Consider the following 24,926-nt stretch of genomic DNA (forward strand, 5'->3'; position numbering starts at 1 on the left):
TGTAGTTAATTACGTAGGTATCATATTTTATTACCTTACTTTATAATTTGATCATAACTGATTAGCAAAGATATTAAACAGTAAGTATATTTAGATCTCTTTGCTGATTATTAGTAAGTAATTATTACGTATATTTTCCCCAATGATTATACTTTTGCATAAGACATTCATTTGGCAAAGGTTAAAAACTGAAATGAAAATAAAAAGAAATAATGATTATTTGGAAAAATTGTGCTACACTCCCCACTCTCCCTGACTTACAAATTAATTTATTCTAGAAAATCAAAAAGTAGAAAATGATTACGTGTAATAATAATATTTTTACTCCTTGCAATATTACAAATGTCATAATCACGTTTACTATGGTTTCGTTCTTTAGTCTATAGTTACATGTATTGATCTCACGCTGAGCCAGTGTTGTGGAATGTATAAGTACTTATCGATAAATATATGTTTATTCTTTACATTCAACTACAGCTACTCGATGGATTATTGGCAAAGCGTTATAATAATATGACAATAACATTAATTACTATTTATACGACGATATTTTTAATATAGTATGTTACCTTATGTTACGTTTGAAATTATAAATAATATTTCGTACTGGGTTCCTTCTATTATCACAGAAAGGACTATTGTTGCCAATAAGTACACCCTTAATCTGTTATCTTGTTAAGGCTGAAAAAGTAAAGAAACGCCCGTATTCATAGACATTTTTTATCCAAGGACAGAGCAAAGCTGTGATAACAAGTATGTTTCTCAATGCTGACGGCATGGTAGCCTTCGCAGTGCGTATTTTCAGGGCCGTTGTAATTGGCTAATATTGAGATAAAACAATAGCATTTTTTTATTTACGTATGTATTACAATTTACACGCATTTACTTTGTAAGATATATTTAAAAAAATTGTAACTTTCAAAATATAGGGCATTGTCATACAGCTATGATGAAAAAATATGTGTACTTGGTTTTTATGTGCATTTTCTAGGTAAATATATATATTTCTTATGCTCATTCATAGGTTGCAAGTTACAAATATGGAGTTTCGAATTTTATAAACCTATTTTGTGCTATGCCCTCCTACATCATATGATATTGATTTTATATCCGTTTTAATTGCTTTAACAGGTATTTTATTCGTCTACCTTTATCTGACTCGTGTTAACTGTTATATATCAATGGTAATATCATGTTTCTTATGCAATATGTTTGTTTTAATGCTTATATAAATCAAGCAATATTTTATTATGTTTAAATTAAAAAAGCCAAAAGAATTTAATATCAAATAAATTAATCTATTTCTTAAGACTGTTATGTAAATTCATAGGGCTAGTTTAATTCTCAAGTTATTAGTCGATAAGAACATTGGCATTTTATCGACAAAGTGTTCATCGACATGTATCATCACTATGCCATACCCCCAGAAACGCCGCTATATGGCTGCAAGCTTCAAATTCTAACCAATAGCGTGTCACCGCAGGGGACGCAACCTCTTCTGATTGGTGTACAACCAGGAATATTCCAGAACATCCTCGTGACGTCGAATGACGCACCACGCCCGCATATAAACTCCTTGCTCTAAAACGGAACCAAGTTTACCGGTTTAATTTGTGAATTGAAGCCGTCAATCGCGCACCTCTGTTTGCTGAGTTTGTTCTGCGAACAAGACTAGACTGATTTTATTGTAACACATAAGTAATACAAAGTGAGTATAATTTAATATTATAATTCATGTTATATTTTTTAAATTATGTAATGGCAAATTGTTGATTTGTAAATTTTGTAAATTGTATAGTTTTTATCATTTATCATTAACACGAGGTCGTCGGCGGGAAGTTCCATGGACTTTGCCATTCTTGGAACCGTTTTCTTTTTGTTCCTTTTTGTTTCATCAGTGATTAACTAACGTAATCATATTTTAATTCTCAATTCTAGAAATTTCATTAGTGTACATCATGCATAGTTTATGCTGGTGGGAAATGTGCACGTGGTCTGCTGACCGTTATCCTTGTGGGTGTCGAGGTCGTGGTGTTATTGATCTATCATTATTGCAATGTACTAGTAATTCCGACGCACAGCTTTTATTTTCAAGGTGAAAAATTCCATAAATACTTCGCATTCGAGAACGTTCCGTTCATCGATTTTTTTACCCCGTAATGGCTGCCGTGGCATTTTCGCATAGACAAGCGTGGTTCTGCGTCGGCCGGCTTTGTGAATGTAATTTGAATGAAAACTTTTTGTTCGCAATGTGATTTTTTATAATAAAATTTGTTTCTGTTTTGCGCAGATGGCGAAGGCACCAGCAGTGGGTATTGATTTGGGCACCACGTACTCGTGCGTGGGCGTGTTCCAGCACGGTAAGGTGGAGATCATCGCCAACGACCAGGGCAACAGGACAACGCCGTCGTATGTTGCCTTCACGGACACCGAGCGCCTCATCGGTGATGCCGCCAAGAACCAGGTGGCGATGAACCCTAACAACACTATTTTCGGTAAGTTTTACAGCACTTCAGCCCTTCTAGCATACCTAGCATTTAGCATAAACTACAAAGCCCATTCCCAAGCACTTCCACAATGTGCAAGTAATTTAATAACTTCCTTTCCTTCGAAGCACAAAATGAAAGTCAACTTTGTTCGTTTTCTGCGTTTATAAGTTTTACCTTAGTTCGGAAAATTTTCAATTGTTCACAAATTAACATGAAACAATGTTTCATTATAATTAAAAGCTAGCCTGACCGCAGTTTGATCATTTTCATATTTCCTGTAACGCCTTATCAAGCCGCGTGTTGACGTAACCTTGCATTGTTCAAACATTTTGACTGTTAATTATAATATCGTGTTTAGTTAGTGACGTCCTAGGTTAAACTTAATGAATTAGCAATAGAAAATGCCAGTTTTTTCCATTCGAAACACTTGTTTTCGGTCTTCGAAATTATAAATTATAATACAGCGATGGCAAGCCTTATATTATCATTGGAAATAATATCAGCGTTGAATCTCCGATTTGACCTAAAATGTTTATGAGAAATATCAAATAAGAGACGGACAAATTTGTACGCTGTAAAATATAATAAAGCGTGCAGAGCGGGCACCTGTAGTGGTGCGATCGATATCGCTTGCAGCCTCGCCCTATCTGGGTCGCGACCTTTGTCTCGCATCTGAGCGGTCCATTTATCCGTATAGGGACTGTGGTTTATCGATATACACGAAACTTACTATACAAAGGGCCAATAAAAATGCTCTTGGAATATAATCTAGCGTTAGAGCCATTCCAGACTCCGATACTAAATTGTCTTACGGCAGCTGTAAGCGACATGGAATCTACGTAACATCTGTTGCAATACATCCGGGCTGTATAACTTTACAACAAAGGCGCGTTTCCCTCGAGATTTAGAGACAAAGGATCGCGTAACGTCTCCCCAAGGTTTCGGGGACCCTAGCACAACATAGCCCCATAGATAATTATATTTTTGAGAAATAAGTCCCGATCATGGAAATTATTACCTTTTCGAGACGGCAAAGTTATACTCGAACATTACTAATACAAATCATTACTCCTAAAAGGTTTTTCTATATGTAATCTTCGAATAGATAGCTTTTATAAATATAGTTGGAGCACCGTTTTGCCTTAAGGATATATACTCTTCATTTCGCCGTCGGGTAAAACCTTATCTCGCACTCGCTTGCTTGATTCACACGTGTCCTAGTTACCGGTTACGTAACTGTATCTAAACAATACGCTCTGAACAATGAAAACTAAGAAATGTTGTCATTCTAATAGAGAAATTGTTGCTAAGAAGCTTAAACAGCTATGGTCGTTGCCATAGGAACGAAGTTTTTAACTGGTTTTAGTAAGAGTAGGCAGTTACCATAGTAGGCGTGTGTGAGTCATTACTGAACTGGAAATGTTCTTTAACGTTATACCTACTGGTGTCGTTTGGGCGTGACTTGTTGATTTACAACTTGTTTTCTAGGATAATACTCCTTATAATAGCGTCAATTTTTATGGCGTTTATTGACTTTGAAACGTGAGTGATTAAAGACGCTTTGTGAGATTAAGATCTCTTAATGCTATAAGTATCTGTGCTCTTCGTGCAGTAACCCTGTAACTTGTAAATTGCATTACTGAAGTAGCTGTATAAACATACACAGACCGACTCATTCCGAGTGGTGTTACGGTTACACGACTTTTGCGGCTATCCTAGGAAACCGAAGAGCTATCTTGTTAATAAAAATGCGTCATTCACACGTTGTAAGGTCAACGGTTGCTTATGTAAAGCGTCAGCACCATTCAAGGTAAAAAGTTGTTAATCAACTTACCTATATGCCGCAGTTTCTACCTCTTATTTGTTTTTCATATAATTTGACATTTGTTGCTTTTGCGAACTTCAGTGGGGCGTCAAGTGCTTCATATAATCTCATTGAAGTAGACTAGATATTTTAATTGCACATTGTGGTCAATAATTAATATATTAAGTGTTTCTATATAATTACGACAAACAATTCCTACACAATGAATTCTAAAATATGTGTTGAGAATGAATAGGTTTATGATGATACCCAATATACTAGACTAGAGTCTCTGAACATATTGAATGATAAATATAATCTGACGGAATCATATTACCCTCACCGAGTAGTGGCTGAATCACAGTGTCTACATTGCTATTCTCGTTTGTTACAGATGCAAAACGTCTTATCGGACGTAAATTCGAAGATGCCACGGTACAAGCCGACATGAAACACTGGCCTTTCGAGGTTGTCAGTGATGGAGGTAAACCTAAAATTAAGGTGGCATACAAGGGTGAAGACAAAACATTCTTCCCTGAGGAAGTCAGCTCCATGGTGCTCACAAAAATGAAGGAAACCGCCGAAGCCTACCTCGGCAAAACGGTGCAGAATGCAGTAATCACGGTTCCAGCGTACTTCAACGACTCACAGAGACAGGCCACCAAAGATGCCGGTACCATCTCCGGCCTGAATGTTCTCCGTATCATCAACGAACCGACCGCTGCTGCGATTGCGTACGGCCTTGACAAGAAGGGTAGTGGAGAACGAAACGTATTGATTTTTGACCTTGGTGGTGGTACCTTCGATGTGTCCATCCTGACCATCGAGGATGGTATCTTCGAAGTGAAATCCACCGCCGGTGACACCCACTTGGGAGGTGAAGACTTCGACAACCGTATGGTCAACCACTTCGTACAGGAATTCAAGAGGAAATACAAGAAGGACCTCACCACCAACAAGAGGGCGCTCAGGCGTCTTCGCACCGCCTGCGAGAGGGCGAAGAGGACCCTGTCCTCTTCCACACAGGCGAGCATTGAAATCGACTCCCTGTTCGAAGGTATTGACTTCTACACCTCGATCACCCGTGCTCGTTTCGAGGAGCTGAACGCCGATCTGTTCAGGTCCACGATGGAGCCCGTAGAGAAGTCTCTCCGTGATGCAAAGATGGACAAGTCCCAAATCCACGACATCGTACTTGTGGGCGGTTCCACTCGTATCCCCAAGGTGCAGAAGCTCCTGCAAGACTTCTTCAATGGAAAGGAGCTTAACAAATCCATCAACCCCGACGAGGCCGTCGCCTATGGTGCGGCTGTCCAGGCTGCCATTCTGCACGGTGACAAGTCTGAGGAGGTGCAGGACTTGCTCCTGCTCGACGTGACCCCGTTGTCGCTCGGTATCGAGACTGCTGGCGGTGTCATGACCACCCTCATTAAGCGTAACACCACCATTCCGACGAAGCAGACGCAGACCTTTACCACCTACTCGGACAACCAGCCCGGTGTACTCATCCAAGTATTCGAGGGTGAGCGTGCCATGACCAAGGATAACAACTTGCTCGGCAAATTCGAACTTACCGGCATCCCACCGGCGCCCCGTGGCGTGCCCCAGATCGAGGTGACGTTCGACATCGACGCCAACGGTATCCTTAACGTGTCCGCTGTCGAGAAATCTACCAACAAGGAGAACAAGATCACCATCACCAACGACAAGGGCCGTCTTTCTAAGGAGGAGATCGAGCGCATGGTCAATGAGGCTGAGAAATACAGGAACGAGGACGAGAAGCAGAAGGAGACCATCCAGGCCAAGAACGCTCTGGAATCGTACTGCTTCAACATGAAGTCCACCATGGAAGATGAGAAGCTCAAGGACAAGATCTCGGACTCCGACAAGCAAACTATCCTAGATAAGTGCAACGACACGATCAAGTGGCTAGACTCGAACCAGCTCGCCGACAAGGAGGAGTATGAACACAAGCAGAAGGAGCTCGAAGGCATCTGCAACCCGATCATCACCAAGCTGTACCAGGGTGCAGGAGGCATGCCTGGCGGTATGCCCGGAGGCATGCCAGGCTTCCCCGGCGGAGCTCCCGGAGCCGGAGGCGCGGCTCCCGGCGGCGGCGCCGGACCCACCATCGAGGAGGTCGACTAAACACATTCCAATATAACACCATTTCGATTCAATATCTTTACGCCTCTTGATTCGAATAAATGATTGCAACTTATTCTATGTTTTTATTTAGCTCTCCACAATATCATACACTAAAGTTTAGGAAGATTTGTTAATAGTTAAAAATAGTTATGATGTCATAATTGTACAGACCGAAGTTTGAGATTCTGAACATCATCCAACGCTATTCACACGGAACTAATGTGCCGTCTATTTCGAGTACATAAGGTTAACGCCACACTGTTCTAGTAGGCCGACGACCCGCGACCGATATTCAGTTGACCGACTGTTTTGGGGCGCGCGCCACTTGTCCCGCCTGCGTCATCTCCATTGAATGTATGTCGTTGCGTTGACCGAGCGTGACCGTATATTCACTTTACGTGTGGACATTAAACTCTGACGCAAACAGCTAAATACCTACGTAGTACAACAGTTGGTATATACGAGTATAGTAATTCATATGTAAATGAAGCAACTACTTCCTTAGGTATTTCGCAAAGTATTCATCGTTTTATACTTAAATTGCTTATGCACAACCTCGCAGTCTAGTCTAAACCTATGAAATTACACACCTACCATAATATAACTGACTAATAAACATCCGATAATAAAGAAAACAAAGGAGTGATCAGTGAGTCACTAAGTTCTTAAGTTAATGTTAAGAGCGTTTACGTGCCGCGCGTGAAGTCAACTATAGGTAATTCTTCGCAAAATTCACTCACACAGAGCCGTTGCGTAGCTGTGTGCGTAGAGTTAGCGCGTCGGCTATCTTTATAGTCAGACCAACCAATTTTGATCTTTTCGCTTTAATTATCTAATTGGAATGTAACTTATGATTTATGAATTTATGATAAATGAAGAATTCTATTATTAAATATATAAGAATTCATCATGAAATAGTTTATATGTATCATTTTGTAATTATAAAAAAAAATAAACATTTTTAACAAATTTTAACGGCAATTTTACAAATTGTTTTTTTCACTTTTTAAATGCAAATGCATTTGCATTTAGAAAGTACCCTTAGTAAAGTGGAGCTCATCATGAAGCCGAAAGATAGGCACCAGAACTCCGTAATCAGACAATAAATCAGGAAAATTACTGTGCTACGATGTTTATAATGGACCACATAATTACTCCATAGATCTGCAGTTTTTAATATTTAGCGTATTGAAAGTTTAAATTAAGTCATTAGAAATTACATATTGGAATTTATATTTTGAGTCAGAAGGTGTATGTAATGAGATGTCATTTTTAGGTGTATAACTAAAAAGTGAGAAATAAAAGACTTCTTTTTTCGGAAGTTGGTTATATTTTTTGGATAGTTTTTTTTTTAATAGGTATTGCTATATATCATATCAGAAACGATCACGATGGAGGAAAATGGCGTCAGATTTCTGTAACCACCCCTCCCCTACCGACTACTGCAGTCGCCCACCTACTAACCACAGAGCGCGCTGGTGCTACCGTGGCCCGCACGATTCTAATAGTTGGCCGCCAATACAGCGGGTACCGCATACAACCGCGCACCCCGCGGGCGTAAAACGAGTTTTGAAATGTGCGTTTAGTCCATTGAAATGTTACAATTTAAGGACCGAATATTGCATTTCTTGGAGGACACAATTTTATTTTTGGGCCATGTGTGGGGGTCAATAGAAGCTTAACCTCAAGTTTGTGGGGTCGCCACCCTTGTCCTCCGGCCGCCATCTTGGAAAAAGGGGTGAAAACACTTTTTTCGCGATATCTCGGAAACTACACGTCTTACAAAATTTTTGTAAAGCCATAATTTGTAGCAAATTGTTTTGCCTGCAAATATGTTTTTTTTCTCGTTTATCCCTAAATGGTAACTCATACCTTTTCTACCTGCATAACATTCGATAAGTTAAATTTGGTAAGTTCTATGGCAAAGAAAAGAGTTAGGAATAAATAAGTAAAGTTGTACGAATTTAACAAAAAAATTGTAATAATATATTTACAATAAAAAAATCAAAAATAAGTTAAACATTTTGTTTCGACCGGATTCTCATGAGCATTGACGAACCCGGTAAACTTTGGAGCGCTGTAACAGCGTTTTAAATGAATGAAATAAAAAAAAATATAGGGAACAATTTTCCTCAAAAGATCATTTACAAGTTAGTTTGAGGTAATTTTTTTGTAAAATGTAAAAAAAAAGTTATAGAGCAAAAAAGAAAACTTTTATAAACATTTTCTCACATTTTTGCTTATAACTTATTTAATTTTTAATTTAGGGCAAAAAGTTATATAAACATATTTGTAGGCAAAACAATTTGCTACAAATTATGACTTTACAAAATTTATGTAAGACGCATAGTTTCTGAGATATCGCAAAAAAGTGTTTTCACCCCTTTTTCCATGATGGCGGCCAGGGGACAAGGGGGCGACCTCACAAACTTGAGATTAAGCTTCTATTGACCCCCGACACATGTTCTAAAAATAAAATTGGGTCCTCTAAAAATACAAAGCTCATGTAACATTTCAATGGGCTAATTGTCTTTAGCTTAAGGTTCAATTTTTTCCTTCGAGTAACTATGCTCAAGTGTTTAATGAGTAAAAAAAGCAACAACCATACTACAGACGCATGTTATAACATTAGTACATCAATCTTTTAGCTTTTGCTTTAGCCGAAGTTTCAGCGTTGTTACGTTTCCTTTTCTTGCCTAGAAATAGCTTTACTTCCCATTGTGTCTGAAACATAATAATATAATAATAATTTATAGTAACTACTAAAATTATTGTCAATCATTAAAGAAAAAATATTTTACTTACTAAAGTACTAAGATGTGGCAATCACTGTATACACGTGACTATTTTTTCTACGCACAGCAAAGTCCAACTGGAGTCTCGCCGGAGCGACGAGCGATACGTCCTCTCTCTAGAAAGCCTCAAGGCGGACTAATTTGAAACGATTTGCGCGTTGCGTTTTATAGTGGTATTTAAAATATTTATAGAAAAATAACAGAACTAATTTTGTTGAATTTTTAAATTGTATGTTTTTAAGGAGATGTTCTTCTATTATAGTAATCCAATATTATATTCAATTAAGTAAGAAATAGTGATAAAAAAAAATCATTTAAATGACCAACATTTCTGAAATTTTCGAATTCTTTGAATTTTTATTTCTCATGAATTAAACATAAAAAGATATTTTTTCTCTACTAACTTTTTACTTCAGGATCTTTTTTAGTTAGATAAAAATAACATATTGTTATGTTCCTTAGTGGTTTAAGATATTTTGAGCTTCGAAATAGACGTTCGAAGCGCAAATTTGAAAACCTCTGTTCAGTAATCATTAAACAATTTACAAATACTCAATAAATCTAAAAATTTTCTCTACTAACTTTTTAGACAACAAAATTTTCTATAATAATTACTAATTCATATGTTTTTAAACTAATGTTTTGATGGATATTATCTCCTTCGAAAAGTGCTGTTTTTGAGACATACGGCGCGCGGATGCGTAAACGCTCTTAACGATCTTGTATTCTAACTATAGGATAGATTGTTTATTAGTGTGGAACAAACAACCTAGTGTTCTGTAATTCGTAAGATTATACAAATGTAGGTCTTGTGAGATCGAATTTCTGATTTAGTTAAAGGTGCTATTTCACTGGACGACTGTGCCGCGATTGCAATTGTATGTCAGTATCTAACTCATACAAAAAACCTAGGTACTGTAGAGTAATGCCGTCGCCGCATATCGCTGTATGCTGCCTGCCGCATCCCGCGCAATCGCACGTTAACGCGTGCAAATTGTGTTAATAGGCTATTGTACTGCAATGTTACTATTCATTGCAACATCTTATACTACATAATTTTAAAAAGATTCAAAATATTTATAATTTGTTCTTTCATCCATACATACGTCCGGAGCTACTCATGTATGCATGGGAATTAGATAATTCAAGGTAAATAAGTAGTAAACAACTTGCTTAGATTCAACGATTTAAAATATAACAAATACATAAGTAATGTCGAGGCACAGATTAGATTTTGCTAAGTGCTAGGAGCGTGAATATATAAAACTTGTAGTAGACACCAAGGCACTTGTTAATTAAGATATAACTTCTCGAAGCTTCCGTTAGATGTTACAATTTACTACTCGGAATTGTCTATACTGGCCGTATCTATTTAAATTCTTTTTTATATGGGTGATAAAGACTTTAGATAATAGAAAGGCATTTTAGCTACGAGCCTGGTCTACACTCGGTCCAGGAATGGAATAAATTTGTCACACAATAAAAAAAATGTGTTTGTAGAATGGCGTTCAAATAAACAATTGCAAGCACGATATTATGCCACTGAACTGATATATCGAAAAACTTGGCAAATCATCCATGAACATAAAAACAATTTTGCAACTATAAATTATTTGTAGCATGTAAAACATCTTCAAATGAATTATTTAGCGTTGAGGGTTGGCGGAATTTTGTTTAGATTTTCTCAGTGCTTATTTTAGCACGTATTATTTATAGGATCTTTTATAAATATCGTGGTAGAAATATAGCAATTAAATAGCTGGCAACAAAACACTGTTATGACGAAGCTACTGGAATGTTTTTTTTTAACTCCATGGACGCCAAGAATTGAAATATACAGTTAGGTTCACGTTGAAGCTAATTTTATCATTTCATAAATAAAACATCGATTAGTCTATCAACTCTGATTGCCGACATAGTCGTAGGACGTAACGTCGTAGGTGGCGGACAAATTATCTGATACCACCTCGTTGGTCTGCTGAGAGTGTGCTTGGGTTGTAAACCGGTTAGATCATTTTCGGTGAATTCTAGGCTTCGATCGGTATTGTTGATCGAAGATTCTAGGTCATAAAATCAGTGTCAAGATTCGAAACATTCTAGTGTGATCGATTCGGCAATAGGTTCGTCCACCCATAATGGATTGTATTTTATACTTAAGCTAAAAGTTATTATGAGCGCACTGTTTTTGAATCTGCGTATTTCTTACAACATGTAATATATTTGGCTTGCCTAGCCTAAGAATCGAACACAGGAATAGAACGGCTTCACAGTTTATTTACGCGGAGTGCTGCTAGAAAATGTGTGCTAAATTTAATATTTTACATATAATATTGTAGATTATTATTTACAGCAGTTTAATATAAACGATATAGGTATATTAAGTATTGTAAGTACTTATGCATGGAATATTCTGGAAATAACGAGAAAGATAAATACTTACTACTGGGTAATAATAATATATTAATAAAAACATCTAGTTTTCCTTCCTCTATGGAACTATTTTCTGTACCCAATTATAAACTGTATTTTTTCATATTTCCGTAATAAGTAACTGTGAAATACATAAATAATAATAATGACTAATATTGTAATTAACTACTTATTTTTTTAATTTATATTGGATGTTATTGTATAATATTTTCATACGCGTACCTAGCTTTTAAATCAAGGGGGGGGCACCTAAATCTCAAATTTTATTTCTAGGAGGGGTGTGGGGGCTTAAACGTCATAATCCACGATCACACATGCTCTTGCCAACAAAATCATAGTTGGAAGGCAAAAAAAGGTTGTTTACTAGAAAAATTGGGCCCTGAAAAGTTTTCTTTCTACTGCCTATGGCTGGGTCTGGTCAATATCAGTTGAAACCAACGATTTCCAATGTCTAAATGAAATCATTTTTTGTCTTATAATGTCCTGCATTACAGATATGGAATCTATGGATGTTATCATATTGATAACAGCGATAAAATGTACAAGCGGACATGAAAACAGTTTAGATTGAAAATATTTTCGTTGTTTTATAGCTAACATACTGTTTTGGAAAATGACATTTGTTGTTAAATTTATACTCGCAGAGTAAACTCTACCGGCAGTGTACTCGAGTCATAAAACCGGCTAGTTCCTCGGTTCTGTTCCAAGTCAATTTGTCAACATTTGCGTATTTTACTACAAACACCCGTGAGCTCTCCGTATCGGAATGTGTGCCCAATGAACTTGCCCTACGATAAAAAATAGGATAGAATAAATTCGGCGAAACATTATATATAAAAAAAACAGCGATAGTCCAATTGGTAGTAGAACGGACTGCTGAGCCAAAGGTCCGGAGGTTCATCTCACTGGGCCTGCACCTCTGATTATTCTATAGATATGTGTACTTATATTCCTAGCGACTTATCGCTTCATTTAAAGGTGAACGAAAACATCGTGACAAAACCTGCATATCTGAGAAATTCTTCGTAGTAAATTCGAAGGTTACAGTATATTTAGTCTACTAATCCGTACTAGGCAAGCGTGTTGGGCTAAGGCCTAATTCCCCTCAGTAGTAGAGGAGGCCCGTGCCCAGCAGTGGGACAATATATAACACAGGACTGATGATATTATTATTGGTTACATTTGAGTTTTGACTGGTCTTTGTACAATATCGCGTATATTTTACTGTCAGCAGACGAAAATACAGAGAAGAAACCTAAATGCTTATCAAACATGTACAAGATCGGTCGCGCCATTCTAAAAATGTACTTATATCAAATAATAAGTTTATAGAATATAATCTATTATACAGACCCAATCAATGATAAAATACATCATGATGAAATACATGTGTAAAAACTTTGCTGAGAAACCAGTATTACTCGCTTCGAACGGGTCAAAAAACTGTTTAGTTGAATAATAAAAAGACGTAGTTTGACCTTCTCAGAGGAACTGGCGTATCGCCATACCCTCCTCTGTCAAATGTAAACGATTGACGCAGGTGGGAGCCCTTTTGACGTGCTAGGAAGTTGCATTATTTGTATCTAGGTGTTATAAAATAAATTAAAAAAAATACGGACAAGAGCGAGTGAGGCTTGGATAATAATGGTTCCATTAGAACTTGCAGACAATGATTTCTTTTGTTTACGCGAATGTTAGACATTAAAATAAAACTATTTTACGGTTATTTATATCATAATTTTTTCGCGATGTTTCGAAGACTTTTCAGCCATTGTGGTCACGGGGCTGACTGAGGTGTTGGTCATCCGAAAAGTCAAAGTTACAATATCTACCTACATTTTACAAATATACAACTTTTTAAATTTTAGCTGTTGGTCTTCAAAACGTCGGGAGAAAATTATTTTAATATAAAAAACCGCGATAAAATCCGTAAAATACTTTCAGTTTAATAATTTGCAGATACGGTATCTAAGTATGTAAGTTGAAAAATGAAAAACTTAACTTTGTCGTTGGATCTCTAAATACTGTAAATGCACCAACTGCAAATCACAAGTTTTTGTTCTTTTACCTGTGCTGTAGGTAAGACATTGCTTCTGGCTAAATTTCATGATTCTAGGTCAACGGGAAGTTCCTAGAACTACGATATGTTATAGGGAATTTGTTGAAGTGTCTTGATTAAAATATGAGTTTTTCAGAATTAAATTAATACTTATAATTAAAATAACCAATATGTCTGAAGGTTCTACACGTTCTCCCAACCCCATTCTTTTATCCTCAAGGAAGGAAACACATACACTGCTATCTTGGCTGTCAGCAAAATGCTTGATAACAATTTACCCTTAAATTCCGTAAGATGATTTTTCCTAATTTAACTGATAATATGGCTGTTACTACCTTTTATTCTTATTAAGTCGCATGTCTATTTCTGTTTAAATGGTCCTAGTATTTGTTTGTCTTAAATTACCTCTTATTATCTCCAATTGCCCTAGAGAACACAATGATAATTAAACAAAATTGCTGTTTGCGTTCGAAGATAACTATTTATGCTGAAGTATATCTTAATCGGAGACACAACGTCACATACGGATATACTTAACAATCAGTCATAACTTTTTTTAGAAAACCTTAAAAGTGATGACGAATTTGTCCTCAAATACTTTATTATATTATTTCATGTTTTAAGGTCACGTTTCATCACACAGTTCTGTGGTAATGACTAATACTGCGAGTTCAACCAGACAGCTTCTACCGAATTCAAATTTCAATTTAATGCAAAGGTAAAAATGTAAACAATTAATGCGAATTTCACTAATGTATTTATAGCATCTGTGAATACCTACAGTTAACAAGAATCGGATACCTAATGCAAGTTGCAAACAACTTCTCACTCGATACTTTATTTTTTATATCTTGTGAAATTGTGGAGCGATGGCGTCCTCAGTATTCCACATATTTAATTTTATTTACAACATAGGCCGGCTAATGAGGTGATACATTTGTCATCCCAAGATATATGATACTTACCGCCCATAAAGAACTCAGGAGGATGATGGATGTGCCGCTGACGTCAAAATAAAAAGGTGATAATTAGATAGTGCTCCATACTCATTATTTTTATGCAGGTACCTACTTACCATAATGTATGCCTATACTAAAGGGACACATTTTAATTTATTATCATAATCTGAAACTTTTTTTTTACTTCGCTCATTGCATAATTAGGTATACATTGTCACCAATTGCTTACTTCCATAGAAGGAAAAAATAATTTGCAGAATTCTATTGCCAAGTGAAGAGATTCAGAATTTCAAACCCTCTCGAATTTAATGCATTAGTTATAATAACCGTCGCTGACTCCAAAACAAAGTAGTTCGTAATAATGCTACGGCGTGGGGTGGCGCTGCGTTCTATGTCATGTCTGCCAGATCAATAATTACGTCGGACGAGGGTGGGAAGTGAACAATTATATACAACCTATACTATTTCTATTTGATTGTTGTTAGATGTTTAAAACAGATTGTTTATAGTCGCTGAGCTTAATAGCTGCATATTATAGATAGATTAGTAATGTCAAATTTTATAGCTCAAACCAAAGTGCGCGTGGTTATCGGTCCTGGCAAACAAGAGTTACACAGAGGTGTGAGGGAGGTCTAATCTCACAGTGGCGAACTTTCCGTATAATCCGAATTCTATCAGCTTCCCTCTAGGTAGAGTTTATATAGAATCTCATTATCATTAAACGATTACATACCGCATTTATGCATATTAATACCTATATGTTACGTTGGGTTCACTTTCGGAAAATTTCACCTTTAGCCACTGCAATCTCGTTAGTCCTGCCAATCCAAAAATAGCTCGTTGTTGTACGCTGTTCAGCCTTCATATATCAGTTGATTCGATACATATAGAACCTGCTAAGTAGACCTCTCGTCAGTGTCAACTTTGTCTATTTTTACTGCCATCGCTATGTATGCTTTGTTGTATTCCAGTTTTAAGGACATTAAATCCACTATAATTAATAAGTTTCATGAAGTTTTTAACACCGACATTCCAGAGTTACTAGTGTATGACTAGTATATACTATCCAGTCTTAAAATTTAAATCAAATGTGGTTGATTCTTTATAAATAACAGTGGCGTGGGGTCCGTATAACTCGATTCCTGTCAGTTTCCCTTACGTAATTTATATAATAATTCTTTTTTAACGATTCACAGACCGCATTTATGCATATCAGTACTACGTATACCTTGCGACGGGATTCTTTTCGAAAATTGTATCCTTCGCTAGTAATAAACAAGTATTTCCATTACCAGATGACCTGTTCGTCTCAATAATCTCCCATATTCAGTAGTCGCTCAGACGCTATTATCGATTGCACCAGACACACGACACAAAAAGGCGACAACAAATCGCCAATACATATATTTATTTATCATTTTGATAAAATGATTACGAAAGTGAAAGTTGCTTGAAGTTAGCAATTAGTTTGAAATAATTGGTGGATAATCAAAGTTTGCCATGGTTAAACAGCGTTTTGTTGTGGTTTGCACCACATCATAACATTATGCTGAGTGGTAAGCTACCGGTCACAGCCGCGACCAACCATTTTTAATTTTTATTATTATTTGTAATTAAGGTACATTATGCTTATTTATGTTGCGACTGTAAATAATAAATCATTTTCTTTTCTTCTTTATAGTTATAATGTAAAGAAGTTTCTAGCGAGCGCCTGATAATAGCATAAACAAAAGATAGGTAATTTATTTATCGTTAGTATGACTCATGATCATGATTTACTAGAAATGTTATCACGTTTCTGGAATCCCACAGAGAAAATCCGTAAATGTGTGAGCTTGAATGTACAGAATCTTTATTAGCAATAAACCCAGAAAGTCACTGGATAGGATACAAGCTGATTCCAACAGTTTGAAAATATTTGAGGAAATTATACATCTAGATCAACATTCCGCAAACATTCTTTGGCTGATAATGACTATTGCATTCTTGATGATACATTATATTATACAGAGGAGCGGATTTTTATATTGTCAGGGAGGAAGTGGTAAAACATTAATCAGTTCTCGGTTTATTTCCTTGCATCACACACGATGGAACACCATATAAGACGAAGTGTGCTCGCCTTTTGAGGCACTGACCTCACTGCAAGGATTTTAATTTACTTGTTATAGTTCTTCAGAGTTATTCATGTACATGTTTAGATTTTTTTATTGTGTACTAGGTCTGGCACGCGGTTACGCTCGTAAGCGGCGATGGCCTGGTTGGGTGAGGAAAGGATTGCCGAGACACTCTGACTTTTTTAAAATTATGGGTGTACTTTTTGTAAATTATCGCTTAGTTTAACGGTGAAGGGAAACATCGTGCGGAAATCTGCATACTTGAGAAGTTCTCTATAGGAACTTGAGTGTGTGTGACGTTTACCAATCCGCTCTACGCCAGAATGGTTGACTAGGCCTAAGTGCCCAGAAGTGGGACGTTATATAATACAGGTCTGATATTATTACGCTCTTTCTTTTAGGTATAAAAGTTTCACAACTCACAGTGTCCTTTTCTGGGAAAAAAATTGTTTTGATGGTAATTTAGAACTGTGAAAAACATTCAGTGTTTTCTGTGTTTGTCTTCAACAAGTATCCATACTTTAGCATTTATGAATGAGAAGTATTATTGTTATTCTGAATAAAATTGTGTTGAGAATGAAGCTAAAAATACACGAACTTACACAGATGTTTAGTAAACATATCCATTTTGTCCTTAAAAGGAATCAAAGGCCGGCAATGCTTCGACAAATGACGATGATGTAGGACCGACTATAATTATTTAATGTATTTAGTTAGATAGAAGTTGAAAATCATGAAGTAAATTACAGACTCTTGAGTTTGTGTCTATATTTACTACTAGCTGTTGCTCGCGCCTAAAACACCCACTATATTTTCTCGGGTTAGAAAGTAGCTTATGACTTTTTCAGGGTCTTAAACTATATTCATATGAAATTTCATAAAAATCCATTTAGTTGATTTTAAGAAAATCGATATGACATAGACAGCCAGACAAGGGGACTTTCTTTAATAATACATGTATAGGTTTAAAGATTATGTTTTTCTTGCTTTTTTTGTTTTGTCGGTTGTTTAAGTCGGTATATTTTCCACGCATAGTATCCATGGAATCAACTGGTAACCGCCGTTGTAATCAGACGCTGCGACCGCAGTTTCCTGAGGTGTCCTTTATCGGTAACAATGTGTTCACATTTCCGTATCGGAGGCACTATACACATAGCAATTACAACTTCACAGTTCACGACCGTATCCTTAAAGGGAAGACAGAGGCGTATCTCGTGTGTGTGAGTGTGTCATTATGTTACCTTATCGGGTATTTTAAATAAGTATTATAGATTGGCGACTATGTTTTTTAAAGAGAAGACTTATTCGTCGTAATTGTAATCTACCTACTTAATAAAAGGCTCTTAGTTCTGAATAATGGTAATATAAAATTCTCTAAGTAAACCAGTTCTATAAGAATCAATAAATATATGATTAGATAAATAAACAGTTAATACGACAATTCATTTGCCAACGTCCATACCACGTTGAATATACCGGTTCTCGTCCGATCACCGAAGTTAAGCAACGTCGGGCGCGGTCAGTACTTGGATGGGTGACCGCCTGGGAACACCGCGTGATGTTGGCTTTTTGCACTTTCCAATTTTTATTGGTCATAAAATCAAAATAGCGGTTAAAGTAATAAAATTAAGAGCGTGAGGTTCAATAGCATGTAATAATAAATTTTAAAAAAACGTTGAGAAATTAAATGATTCCAAGTCTCGCAGGTCAAAAATAAGATCGAAGCATATTAACGTCCTTGGTGTACCACAATTCGCTTGTTTAGTATACTTTTTTGCAAGTTGTAATTCGTAATATTAAATAAGCAAGAAAATTTGCAGACGTTGATTGCCGCACTCGATTTTTAGCGTGTAAATAATCGCGGCAAACTAATTTCCATAAATTTTTAAGCTTGCAGGACTTGCGGCGAGAAGCATGTTTATGGAATTATTGGATTATATAGCCACTGGTGTTAATACATCCAGATATACATTCGCAATGATATACTTATTAAGTACTGCAAGAATTTGCCCACCTAAACTTAGTAAGATTAGAATTCAATCGAAGTCCTTTAGCTTCGTCTAGGCCTGCATTAGTGCATGTTTAGTTACTCTAACAATGGTCTTTTAAATTTGGTCCAAATATCCTAATAAAAAGAACTTTACTTGGATGGTGATTACTCAGCACACCTTTTAAAGGCTAAAAAAAAAATCGGGTAACGTATGTGGTTAATAAATAAAAATCCATTCAATACCGTTGACATTTTATTTTGGCAATGCAAACAGCGATGTAACACAACATTATCCGAAATGGAAACCGACTGTTTTTATTATTCGCGACTTGTTTGTGCTATAAAACAACGGGACAAGTTTAAATTACCTACGAATCATCACGATTACATAATTAGATCGAATCTTAAACGAACAATACGTCTTTCACTGCTTATTTTACAAAATATATTTAAATTTTATTTGATAAATACCGATACACTTCCGTAGTTATTAACTTTATACATTGGCAACATCAAACAATGTGTCATTCATGAATTCACTATAAAGTCTCTAAAAATGTTCACTACAAATGAGAACACATAAAATCATTGAAAAGTAAATTTCGAAAAGGTTATAATACAATATTTGGTTCTATAAAACTCCAGATATGTGTTTGGATAGGCAGACTAAATGTTGAATTGATATAAACATGGCCGCCGCAGAGTATTGCCAGTTACCGACATTCTACAACTTCCAAATAGCAATAAAATGGTAGAATATGAAAAATATACAGTAAGACACGTATTATAATCGTCAAGCGCCTAAATTACTATATATTTACATGACGAGTACAAAATCTTTACGTCTATAATTCCGCGAGACCCTTGTTACTCCATTCAGATCCGTATATAAGGCCTGGCCTGAGCCACATCGCATGCACTCCCATCTAATGCTATACCTTAAAAATACGCCACGTTAGGACATATGTCATGTGTCAAACATTGAATTGGGGCACTGACAAATCGCGTTGCAGCCTTATGTTTAGGAAATGTACACTACAATTTTCTGTCAGCCAGTGAGATTCGTCTACATAATATTAGGTTGCTTTATATTGTGAAATTCTGTGTGTAGATATGAAAATTGGGATTCATAGATAAACAAAATTCCTAGTTTAATTACAGTACGACTTAAAAATGAAGTGTACATTAGATATGCTAAATTGCACTGGAGCAAGATGTGTCAACGCCCTTATGTCTTGATATACTTACGAAAATACTGTTGGTCACGGACGGTCTCTGGAAGGTATAAAAATTGCTGCAAGGAAATAACTCTTTAGTTTAAAGGTGGGCTCAAAGCTCAGCATACATGCTGGTTCAGGGTACCGTTGTAATCTTTAAGTGGCACCGATAAAGATAGTTTGGATGATCTAAATTCATTTTACTTACATTGTTACAAGCGTATGACAAAGAGAGAGCCAGCGAAACACTTCTACCTACAGGTACTTAGAGAATCTTGTAATCAAACAGATCTTAGTTTGCATTTCATATTATTTCCTTCTCTTCTGATTTTCACACCTCAATTTGATAGCTAACAAATTATGATTTGGCAGCTGTCAAACTTATGTATTGCAGCTCTATCGCTGTCAATTAATCAATTTTGACACATGACTAATAAAATGATGGCCGATTAATCTTACAATTATTGGAAAACCAAATACATCGTAATTATTAATGTAAATTAAAAATTAAATAACAATCAGGTACATTCGCGATAACACAACTTTCACGTTCCATTTGCTGCCATTAAAATATTTTGGAAAAAAGTTTGAATGCTGCCTTTATCCTTCCAGAGATGGAGATCAACGGGAATAAGTTGGTAGAGATGGACAGCATTTGGTGATGTTTAATCCTTCTATTAAAGTTTCAAACTCCGATATTAATCGACCCCAATGACCAAGGACGTCGCCAAGGCGGCAAGGAAGGGGCAGCTCCCCCCCCCTAGAGGTTCTAAAACTCGAAGGAATTTACCAATTCCATTCCTTATATTCCGTACGCGAGGGGGAGTGGGAGAAGAACATGTGTCTTGCCCTCCTCTGGGCCATCGGCTGGCGACGCTCTTGCCAATCACTACCTTCGGATTAAAAGCATAAATGGACCAACCAAAATATAATCTTGTTTAGCATTCAAATAACTTATTTTGATTGGTTTATTCCCGGGATCTATCCAAAGATAGCCATTGGCCTCGTTTATTATGACCATTATTAAATTATCAACAGTCCGTTTAAAATTTAACTATCTAAATACCAACTTATATTTACGATCACCAGTTTTGACAGCTATTTTAAAATTTGGAATCGACGCGCAACAATTCATTAACAAGAACATTTTGAAATCTGGAAGGATTGAGACCTCAGAATTGAGACAATAATATAATTATTAATGTATAACGATTTTATTATTCGGAACGATACGATTGTTAACACCGTAAGTAATAAAGGTAAATGTCAACTAAATTTCATAATCCCAATGAAAGGGAAATCTTATTTTCTATATAATCTATATTTTTAACTAGGCCTTCTTTAATTCTGTTTATTTTTATCTTTGTTATTTCATTTTGATTTTCAACGTAAATATCTATTCCATCGATTTTAGCAATCATATCGTTCATACATCCCACAAGATATATTATCATTCTATTTTAGTGCCATCACATAGGCACATACATTATAGACGAATTTAAATAACAATTTCTTAATACGTTACAATAAACTTTTTTTTACATTGCTATCTATCGTTTCTAGAATTTAAAAGATTTTTGTTGTAACTGCGAATTTGGACAGATGAAGTCATCATTTTCTTAGAAGTTCAAAGAATTGTATTACCATAAGTAACTACCTATACTGTTTAATGTTTATGTATTACCGTTATGTAATTTATGTCATTCAAACAAAATCAGTACAAACAGTTATAAATTTGTCTAAAAATATATTAAAATGATATGATCCAAATATATACCTTCCTGTTTTATTTACCTAGCCCTTATACCACAATAATGTGGATACGGCATGGCACACTTCTTAATGCATGTTGACTGTTGCAGAGTTGATATGACGGTCGCTTGTCTAGTGCCAGTCCCCTAGATATCTGTCTTTTGGGAAATTTATAATCTTTGGCAAATCATCTTTGAAAAGTAAAGTGCAACCACGTACGAGCCCTTGGTACAAAGTTAGCATACTCAAACAGCCGATAACATTACAATTATGGCCCTCATTAACAATACAATAATTTATTAGACCGTGAAAAATCTGTAGATAAGATAAAACAAGTAAAAATATTACAAAGAAAATTCAACATCTCAAATATTTGATACTAATGTTAAATATTTCTAAATAATAACCTCATTTAATAAACACTAAATTTGATTAAAATTTTTTGACAAATCTAAGTAAAACAGTTATTAGATGAAAACATCTGTCCAAGCCGCTCTACATCTGTACGGCATCACTAGAAGCTAAAGCGCTTACATTAGAATATCAACAGCAAGAATTAACTGGTTCGATATATCTATTGCTTTATGTCTATATGGTGTTTCTGTGGGGGTCGTCTCGTGCTATAAACGATAAATCTAGAATATTCTAGAACAGTTTGGACACATATTCGATGATCGCACTCACACTAGCGTCACGCATTGTTCACTACATCCAGGCGATGGCGGGCGAGCCGTCGGAGGAGAGAGAGTCCAGCGAGCGGCGCGTGCTCTGCGTCCTGGCGTGCTGTCAGTAAAGTGACGAGCTGGAACACGGCCCGTCCACGCCCTGCAGCTGTTGCTCCGGGTTGGAAATTAACTGGAAATGGATTGGCGCTCATTTTGAAGTAACGATAAATTTGGAGCTGGTAGTGAGTATACTTTACGGAGGAAATCAATCAACGATCCCAAATGATAACCATGTATAATATAAATTCATTTTCGTTATCTATCCGGAGATAGAAATTGAAATCGTGTATTGATTTAGCCGTTTATTTTGAATGTTTGATTTTTTTTATTAATTGATTTTTGTCATGTAGGTTGTTATCTAATTTTAATCGATTTCGATAGAACTTGTTATATCACTATCATATTGGTTTTAAAGTGAATCAAATGGACGAAATGTTACGAAACGTGAGAAGTATTAAAATCACTTAACTGTAGAATCCATCGCTTGCATCTCAATAAACAGATCAATAATGCAAGCAAAAACATTATTAAGAATACATTCATCGTGCCTTTTAATAATAAACACATATTTGATACACAGTTGACTTGGAAGTGACGACACAACCACAATTAGGAAATTGCTTTAATGGGTGCATTATACGAAGAAACTGCATAAACAAGAAAGACAATGCACATTTGTAAAGGGATACATTCATTAAAATTGAGGTGAATAAACGAGCACTTTGGAACAAGACCTACTTGTATTGGACTTACTTGATTGGTAATTTATGACGTCCGATTTACAGGAGTTTGTAAACATCTCATCTTGGTAATAGATAATGTTTATAGGTAAAAAAAAAATGGAAGTATATCCATTTTTGATTAAGAAAGTATACCATAAAGTGGCATACACTAGTTAATAAATCCAAGTGCCTTGCTAACATTAAAGTCCTGTAAACCGTACGTCACTCATGCTCCACAAAGACAAGGAAAGGATCATACTTCTCTAATTTCACATACAGACGGGAGCAGTCCATCTGTGGAGTTGTTTGGCGAGCGCGGAGACGGCGTCGGCGCATGTTTCGGCATGTCCCGTCCCGCCGACATCTTGTCGTGCAGCTGCGCAAGCCTCATGCTCATCTGCCTTCGCTCCTTCTGCTCCCTCTCCCGCTCCCACCTCTTCGCGCTGTAACTCCTTATCGACGATGAACTGCTCTGCACCGAACTTAGACTTGGACGTCGCGAACCTGTGTGGAGGTCACCATATATTTCTACCGTTCTGGGATATTCTGACCTCCTGGGTTGATATATGACAATTGTTTTTGATAAAATTAAATCTGTTTGATATTCTGAGTGCTATGTTTATGGCGGTGATAAGCCTGCATTTTCACGAGGAAGATATGGGTTGTCTTGGCGGATCGTGATGTTGAATAATCTAAGTGTTCCCAGGATCGCAGAATTCTGACTTTATAATGTAACTTATTTATTTATGTTGAGTGTGAGCAGCGAAATGTTACGCATAATTATTATTTCTTTAAAAATGATTACTCTTGGGTATCACATTAGTTTTATGACTTAAACATATTTCAAAGCTAGATTAATACTAATAAATACATGTATAAAGATACAGCAAGTCTACGTATAGTAATACATTTTAATAAAAATGCAAAATGCAATATCAATGTCATAAAGATAGTTGAAACCGTTAAAAATAATCAAAGTTGAACTTATTGTGAAATTGAAATGAAATGTATGGTGATGAGAGAAATATAATAAAAATCAGACCTCATACAGTATCCGTTATTCCTATTTTTCGATTAAGAGGTGTTTAATTAATTATTTTTTGTTCTTAATATATTTTATATACATACTTTATGCAATACAACTTAGCTGATATATAGTTTGAGCGTTATAGCGAAGCCAATTTTTTCTAGCATACATACATACCCGAATTGAACTGGGTATTACTGAGACATCATTTGCCGTAGCAGTTACTGAATCTATTATGTATGTTTTAATGTAGCTATCGATGTCTGCAGTCAATCCATTAATTTCTATTTATTTATCAACAATTCTTGAATTTCTTCTTTACAATGTATACAATCTATCCTTATTTATTCCTAAGGCCAGCTGATATTATCAATCGAACTTTAGGTTGCCTGCGTATGACCAAGCAAAGGCATAGTGCTTATCATATTGTCAAATACCTTAAATAATAAAATAGTGTACAGGTGAGTGACGCAGGCCAGCCCGCATGCACAGCCGCTTGTGACGGTACAGAAGCGTGGAAGCGCACAAGCTGTGAAACTGAAGCTTTGTCTCATCCCTTACGGCTTGTATGTTACAGCTCCGAGATCAAAACGTCGACCAAACGCGACAGTGATGTTACCAATGCACTTGCTTTTGAATGTAATTTGAAAATAATTTACGTTGAAAGTGTTACGCCCTATAGAAGTTAAATG

At 36.1% G+C, this 24,926-nt stretch overlaps 2 protein-coding genes, 1 long non-coding RNA gene and 1 other non-coding gene across 5 annotated transcripts in view; 3 read left to right on the forward strand and 1 right to left on the reverse strand.

Annotated features, from left to right (window-relative positions):
• Positions 1-1,455: 1,455 nt before the first annotated feature.
• LOC115446300 (heat shock 70 kDa protein cognate 4-like) lies at positions 1,456-6,514 on the forward strand. Its single transcript, XM_030172905.2, has 3 exons — positions 1,456-1,708; positions 2,291-2,495; positions 4,688-6,514. The coding sequence occupies exons 2-3, from the start codon at positions 2,291-2,293 to the stop codon at positions 6,439-6,441; spliced, it is 1,959 nt and encodes a 652-aa protein (XP_030028765.1). The 5' UTR covers positions 1,456-1,708; the 3' UTR covers positions 6,442-6,514.
• Positions 6,515-17,868: 11,354 nt separating this feature from the next.
• On the forward strand, positions 17,869-23,569 carry LOC115446296. Of its 2 annotated transcripts, none has more exons than XR_003938898.2 (4): positions 17,869-18,021; positions 22,476-22,667; positions 23,066-23,190; positions 23,487-23,569. It is a non-coding gene; the product is annotated as an uncharacterized LOC115446296 (long non-coding RNA). The 2 variants fall into 2 exon arrangements; XR_003938899.2 differs by lacking the exon at positions 17,869-18,021 and adding an exon at positions 22,234-22,323.
• On the forward strand, positions 18,250-18,368 carry LOC115446304. Its single transcript, XR_003938903.1, has one exon. It is a non-coding gene; the product is annotated as a 5S ribosomal RNA (ribosomal RNA).
• LOC115446295 overlaps positions 21,383-24,926 on the reverse strand; it is a 40,124-nt gene continuing 36,580 nt past the window's right edge. The window contains exons 7-8 of the mRNA XM_037440692.1: positions 23,467-23,711; positions 21,383-22,615 (exon numbers count right to left, since the gene is read on the reverse strand). Of these exons, the coding sequence (XP_037296589.1) occupies positions 22,547-22,615; positions 23,467-23,711 (314 nt within the window). The 3' untranslated portion in view covers positions 21,383-22,546. The remainder of the gene's footprint in view (positions 22,616-23,466; positions 23,712-24,926) is intronic.

Source organism: Manduca sexta, chromosome 20, assembly GCF_014839805.1.
Source record: "Manduca sexta isolate Smith_Timp_Sample1 chromosome 20, JHU_Msex_v1.0, whole genome shotgun sequence".
In the NCBI taxonomy this organism is placed as follows: Eukaryota; Metazoa; Arthropoda; class Insecta; order Lepidoptera; family Sphingidae; genus Manduca; species Manduca sexta.

Coding starts and splice junctions, on each gene's coding strand:
- LOC115446300 (XM_030172905.2), top strand. CDS start 2,291: ATGGCGAAGGCACCAGCAGTGGGTATTGATTTGGGCACCACGTACTCG. Junction 2,496..4,687: donor CCCTAACAACACTATTTTCG/GTAAGTTTTACA, acceptor CGTTTGTTACAG/ATGCAAAACGTCTTATCGGA.